Source organism: Euphorbia lathyris, chromosome 1 (genome assembly GCF_963576675.1).
Source record: "Euphorbia lathyris chromosome 1, ddEupLath1.1, whole genome shotgun sequence".
Taxonomy (NCBI): Eukaryota; Viridiplantae; Streptophyta; class Magnoliopsida; order Malpighiales; family Euphorbiaceae; genus Euphorbia; species Euphorbia lathyris.
This window is the reverse complement of record NC_088910.1, coordinates 83,004,229-83,010,954: the sequence shown is the minus strand read 5'-3', so window position 1 is coordinate 83,010,954 and position 6,726 is coordinate 83,004,229. Positions and strand designations below refer to the sequence as shown.

Here is a 6,726-nt window from a genome sequence, read left to right as displayed (position 1 = left end):
ATATATTGCCAATTCTCTCTTTAAGACCCATATATATATATATATTGCCAATTCTCTCTTTAAGGATATATATATATATAAATTTTGATTTTATATATATATATATATAAATTTTGATTTTTTATTTATATATATAAAAAATTCTCTTTAGGACCCATATATATATATATATATATATATATATATATATATATATAAATTTTGATTTTTTATTTATATATATAAAAAATTTGATTAATTAGTTTTTAATTTCTCCGAAGGTTATTTATCTAAATTGGTTCATTAAAATGAAATATGATGTTACTGAAATTTTTTAAATTCAGTTATGAAAATAACTGAAACTTCGGTTCGGTTTGCTCACACCCCCGAAGTCTTTTGTTCCAAAATGAGAGAATGGAACAGCTGATGTTGGTTACTAGAAGTTTCCTGCTTTCTGTTTTCCTTAACAAAGTTGCTCTTTGCTAAAAAAGAGAAGACTGCGAAAAAAGTTGCTTTCTTGCTTAAAAAAAAAAAAAAAAAAAAAGACTATGAGAAAGTGCATAATAAGATGACTAGTATGCAGTAGTATTTATATTGTAGCTTAATGAAAAGACATTTGAATCGTCGCTTCAAAAAAAAAAAAAAAAAGAAGACATTTGAATCGCCAATTATTTGTTAAATTGAAAGTTGCAACTTTGAAGTGCATTGCTTCAAGAAGTTACAGGACTGCACAAAACCAAAGATTTAAGTATATAATTTAAATAAGCAACATTTATTTAACTATTTTGTGGCTTCCTCTCAAAACTATAACAAAAGAAATCAATGCTGCCCTTTCCTCTTTTTGGTAATATCATCATCCCGATCATCATCGTCATCTTTACCTACAACCGTCTCCTTAATCTTCTGAGTAGTTCCTTTAGCCGCATCCCAAGCACCCTTGACAGTCTGCTTGGCCTTCTCACCTACACTTCCCACCGTCTCCACAACCTTAATCGTCCCATCTATAGCCTTATCGCCGACCACCTCCGTGTATTCCTTGGTCTTCTCCTTGACCTCGTGTGTAGTCTCCGCCACTCTATCCGTCCCTTCTTTGGTCTTCTCTTTTGCTTTCTCTTTGGTTCTCTCTGCCGTCTCTGATGCTTTATGAGAGGCTTCCTTGGCTTTATCCGCCATGTCTTTTGCACTCTCCTTGGTCTCCTCCGCATATCCTTTGGCCTTGTCTTTCATTTCCTCTGCACTTTCCTTCGCCTTCCCTTTCATTCTTTCAGAGCCTTCTCTTGCTTGCTTGGCCCGTTCTCTGGCTCTCTCCACTCCTTCCTTTGTTGTTTCTTTGGCCATATCGGTGAAATCTGATCTCTTATCCTCTTCTGCATTTTGTCCCTGAAATCCAAGAACTTGAATCAAGAAATCCACAAAAATAAATAAAGAAAGAAAAGTGTTTAATGGTATATATAAGTACCTGATTGTGTTTGGAGGCTGAAGTAAAACACACCCGAGAGATTTTAGTAGAGAAAAGAGAAGGGGAGGGAGGGGAAGCTTTGGAGAGGTTGAAGACGAGGCTTTTGGTAATGGAAATGGAAGCCATCTTTGTTGAATGAAATGAAATAAAATGGTGTAAGGGTTATTTCATATTTGTAAGATTAAGAGCAAAATGTGGCAGCTTGTTTTGAGTAGCACGTAGGGTGGGTGCTGCCACGCGTAGCTTAAGCCTCGTCGGTTTGGCGGTGTGGTGACTCCTGTCTTAAATAAAACTTGCTCCCTTTGAATTTGAATCTCTATTATATTTTAAATGAATTAAGAAGAATTCAACAATTCAATGCCAAAACTCACCAAAAACAATTCAATGCCAAATGGACTGAAGCATGCATGCTATGTTTTGTTTGTGCTGTAAGAGTAAGGCTGCAATTTCATTTGGGCTTTTTCATTGGACCAACACTTCAAAACTGATGCTACTCTCTGATACCTAAAGCCTCAGATATTGGATTGGTGACAATGCATATTCCTTTTAGGAAACCAAAAAAAAAAAAAAATCTACTACATTTATAAGATATTATAGTAGTAGCTGCTCTTAAAAATAATTATATAATGCTAAAAGTTTGTTTTCTTAGAATTTTTTTATAGGAACTCTCTCGAGTTGAATTTCAATTTTACAGATCATGTTATAATTTCAACTATTAATTAAGAAATTAATGATTGGGATTTTTTTTCATAGAAACGATTGAGATTGAATTAATATTAAATATAAATTGAGAAGATATAAATCTGTTTGACATGCATAATCCTAATCTCACCAATTTGTTGAAAAAATCTAGATTTGTATGCACTCTGTTTTGAGCAGCTCAAGGAGTTTCTTCATCCTACTTGTTTTAGTGTGGACTTGCAATCCACATTCTATCTGAATTCACCGTTCAGCCCTTCTATCCACCATATTTGGAATGAACGCCCAGCCCAGCCCACCCCTTGCTACGCCACACACAAGAAAATAAAATGCTCAACTATTTTGCCCTTTTTTTTAGAATTTTAGAGGGTATAAAAAACTTTCTTCATTTATAACTTTTATTATTTGTCAAAATCAAGCTTTTAAACCTGAATATTATTTCTTTCAAAATAAAACTGAATATTGTTACTTTTTTTTTTTTTTTTTTTTTGCGGGGGGGCATGGAAGCTTGCGAAGCAAGCTTTGAATCCTTTAGTGATTTCTTGATTTGTTTAGATTAAAACCTCCCAATTCTACTTTCAGCGCCTCTTTTTATCATTTAAACATTAACTTGAATATGGGCATCATGTCTCCAAGGTGATATATAGCATTAATGAAAATTATGACACACAAATTACCCAGATTCATCCAACTGCTCTATAAAATACGATGCACAGCTCAATTTGAGAAAATTAACCTTATTTCACAGAATATCTTATTCTTAGCAATACAGTGCCAAAAACAGAATCCGCAGTCTCAAGGTTGTAATGAGCATAACAAAATATATCTTCTTTTTTTACAGATTTCTTTACCAAACCCTGTCATTTGCTCATCTTAGCTGCAGTCATGGTGCTTTGAACTCGAGACAACAGAGCATACTTTCAGTCCCCTACCAATCTATTGAACACCTTGCTTGGACACCAGATCAGTCAATGATTTGGCTTGTTAGACGTCCAAAAGTGCATAAAATGATAACATAGACAACAGATATAAAATCATCTCATAAAGCTTTATCTCCTGACCCACTAGAGATACCTACGGCAACCCAGTTGTCGTCACTCATGGACAATACAGTGCTTCCCGGAGGATACGACATGTTTATAGACCGTGGGTGAACAATTACCTTATTCTGGGACGAAACATTTGTTACCTTTTCATGTTCACCACTCAAAATTACAACTGAGTTGGTGGAAGAATCAGAAGGTGAGGAAGATGAAAGCAGACCAACTTTGGGCAACGAAAGCATTCCTGAACCAGATGATGGGCAGCTAGCTTGTTGTGGGGTCACAACGGGAGGAACAACTCTGACAACTTCTGCAATTTCTACAATGCCTGCTAACTCCCAAAGAGATTGATTGTTATGAATATATGTTAACTTAAAATTACAAGATCAATGGATTGTTCATCCCCAATAAACTACTGAAAGAACGGTTGTGCATATGCTGAAAGAATGGATCAAAAGATAAATACTCAATACACTAGCACTTCAGTGTCTGAAATATCATAGAGCATATCTGCCTTTCGGCATGTTAGCAAAATCATAAAATTAAGGAACAGGTTCTGAGCAGTACTTTCATCTAAGAATTTCAACACTAGATGGTAGATCTCAACCTTTTCCAATTTTTTCAAGGCCTTTCTCAAACAATTGAACCGTAATAAGACAGTATGCATTAGAATGTCATAGAAAACTCACATCAAATATAAGTTTTGTTACCAATATAAATGTACAGTTATTAATAGAACTATCAGAGAAATGCATAGTTCCACTAGCTTTTAGAAAGATTCACCTTTCTCCTCCAGAGGTTCCTCATCACACCCAGACAGTTCAGGTTGGATAGGGGCATTCTTGTGAAGATAAGCAGTGAGATCACGTGAACTTGAAGTGCACTGAGCAATCTGATTTGAGTTGTCCAAGCTCATGCTCTGTCTCAAGTTGGATGAAGAGGAATCAATTGGATGTGCACTTGAAATACCAGAATTAGAAGGCAGAGGGTTCTGCTTTGAGTTGCCTGAAATAGAAGCCATGACAATATGACATGTTATCAAGCACTACAGCATATATTCCCTAATAACCTACCTGAGTTTTAGCAAATCTCTTCATGTAACATATTGTGAGTGTTCTGTTTAATCTTTTCAGTAAATAACCATGAATGCATCTGGAAGGTAGTATTTTTTATTATTATTATTTAAAAAAAAAGAAATCCTATGCAATATATCTTACTAGGTGCTCCTCCTTAAGACCAAAACCTCCACAGTGATTTATAATTGCATTTCTCACAACAGTTTCTCCTATGTCCCTCTTTTTTGTGAATTTTTTGTAATCTGCTTAAACGGAGGATAGATAGTTGGGAGGTATTGAAACCCTCATCCATTGGATGAGGGATAAAAAAGGACAAAAGTTGATTGCAAATCTTTCTTGTAAAACTTTTTAGGTAAGGAAAAACAAAGATAAATCCCATTAATTTCAATATTGCAAATGACAAATATGAAAGACAAAAAGAATTGTCTCTAATGAAATTGTTGGTACAAGAGATGTAACAAGTACCCCTACTTTTGATTTCTTCCACCATCTTTCCTATCATTTTGCCTCCACTACTATATGACTCCAGACAGGAATAATAAAAAAAAAAGTTTGCTTTCTATGTTCTCGAAGAGGAATCGAATCACAAAGGGTTTCAGCGTGAAGCAAAAGCATACAACTAATACTTTGTTTTAAGCATTGAATGGAATTAGAGTATGAATCCTGGCAGCTAATTGATTATAATAAAGAAAGGATCCCTGCAGATGCCTTAAATGGAGTCAGTCCTATACAAATAACTAGGTATGTCGTGTAAAAGAATTTAAATTGATCAATATGTATATAACTAAAAGTATATATTTATACACGTAGTTACATACATCGTTTTAACGCTGTGCAAGCAACCTTTGCCGCAGTGAACTCTGCCTGCTTCTTGGTTTTAGCTTCTAGTCCACTAAACATTTGTCCTCCTACTTCCACAGTTGAAATAAAAGTCCGTTTATGAGATTCACCAGAACTACTTGTGCTATAAGTAGGCAACTGATAACATTCCTTTTGAGCTAGCTCTTGAAGAAGGCTCTTATAAGCAGATGCATCCTGAAAAAAGAAGACAGAAAAATCATAATTGTTTCATCTTCACAAAGAAGTTGACAGAAGACAACAACAAAAATATCAAGGGCAATGAGCTCAAAGAGAACGAGCCTCTTCAATTCCTTCTGGTTGTACTGACATCAATGCAACTCTAGCAGCAGCCTGTTCAGCCTTGCTTAATGTCGTAAACAACTCCTGACACTCATATGTTTGTCCACCAACTGTTACCTTGCACTTGAAATGCATTGCATGAGGAGGACCAATGCGCTCACAAGAATAAAATGGAAGGGCGAGACTTTTCTTCTGCGCATAGCTTTGCAACCGATTTTTGCATAAATTTTCTGCAACTGTAGTCCATTGAAACTAATAATATCATACGAAAAATATATATATATATATATATATATACAACATTTATATTTTGAATCTAAATTCCATTAGTTAGTTCTGATGAATTTGTTCAAAGGAAGAGATTATCCCTGAGTACTAGGGCTGTATGGGTTGCTTATTTAAGCTGCAAAAACAAAAAGCTGATTTTTGTCATCAATTGTATTCGTTGAGATCATAGGGTTCTCACCTGGAAAATTATGGTCGATTTTGGCCACTGTAGTTGGCCCATTCACTTGAGGCATTCCGTTTGTATCTTGTGCTTGTGTTGCACTTGTTCCTCCAGAATTAGATTTAGCATTCACTTGAGGCATTCCATTCTTGTCTTGTGCTTGTGTTGTTCCTCCCGTAGTGACTTTATCATCCAAATCAATGTTGGTATTGCTTGCAGAAATTGCAACTATCATGATCAAACAAGTAGAAGGCACAAAAGTAATAAGTGGTTTTACAAATATCAATTTTTTCTAGGGTTTATTTCTCGGCAACCAAACAGACATGATAAAATAGAAATTTAGATTGGAGGGTTAGTAGACAAGTAAAATTACCAGGCACGGAAGAAGAAGAGAAGTAATCAAAGGCAGCCTTAGCTGCGTCATTTTGGGCCTTCTTAGAAGATGTGGCAGGAGATGGAGCATTAAAGGAGCGGCCATTGACAGCGACAGTGGCATGAAAGCGAGTACAATGATCAGGGCCATCCCTGATTATGGAATATTCAGGCAAATTCCACACTTTCTGATGGCACAACTCTTGCAGCCTTGTTTTGTACATTTTCGACCTCTATCCTATTTGGAGAACAGTTGAAAAGAAATCGAGTCTTAGGCCTGGGTAATTAAAGCAAGTATACTGAAGGGTATGAAATAATTTGGTAAAGTAATGATTTAATAATATAATTGTATTTAGTTTGATGGTAAAGTAAAATAAGATAAAGTTATATGTATAATTATTTTTATAATTTCTATTTATAAGTAATTCTTGTATTGTATTTGTTGGTGATTTTTTTAAAATATTTCAATTTTTAATTTTGATACGCGTTTGCGGGGATTAAAAATGGTAA

The 6,726-nt window shown here is 35.0% G+C and overlaps 2 protein-coding genes and 1 non-coding gene across 3 annotated transcripts; all 3 read right to left on the bottom strand.

Moving 5' to 3' along the window:
• Nucleotides 1-536: 536 nt before the first annotated feature.
• Nucleotides 537-1,594, bottom strand: LOC136203831 (late embryogenesis abundant protein 19-like). The gene is made up of 2 exons (XM_065995067.1): nucleotides 1,439-1,594; nucleotides 537-1,359 (listed from the first exon to the last, which is right to left on the bottom strand). Exons 1-2 carry the CDS (start codon nucleotides 1,562-1,564, stop codon nucleotides 799-801), a joined length of 687 nt encoding a protein of 228 aa, XP_065851139.1. The 5' UTR covers nucleotides 1,565-1,594; the 3' UTR covers nucleotides 537-798.
• Nucleotides 1,595-2,752: 1,158 nt separating this feature from the next.
• LOC136216273 (small nucleolar RNA Z101) lies at nucleotides 2,753-2,837 on the bottom strand. Its single transcript, XR_010683267.1, has one exon. It is a non-coding gene; the product is annotated as a small nucleolar RNA Z101 (small nucleolar RNA).
• A 21-nt stretch (nucleotides 2,838-2,858) lies between these two features.
• LOC136203823 (double-stranded RNA-binding protein 1-like) lies at nucleotides 2,859-6,508 on the bottom strand. The gene is made up of 6 exons (XM_065995064.1): nucleotides 6,218-6,508; nucleotides 5,863-6,072; nucleotides 5,397-5,632; nucleotides 5,075-5,291; nucleotides 3,964-4,185; nucleotides 2,859-3,508 (listed from the first exon to the last, which is right to left on the bottom strand). The coding sequence occupies exons 1-6, from the start codon at nucleotides 6,438-6,440 to the stop codon at nucleotides 3,177-3,179; spliced, it is 1,440 nt and encodes a 479-aa protein (XP_065851136.1). The 5' UTR covers nucleotides 6,441-6,508; the 3' UTR covers nucleotides 2,859-3,176.
• Nucleotides 6,509-6,726: the final 218 nt, after the last annotated feature.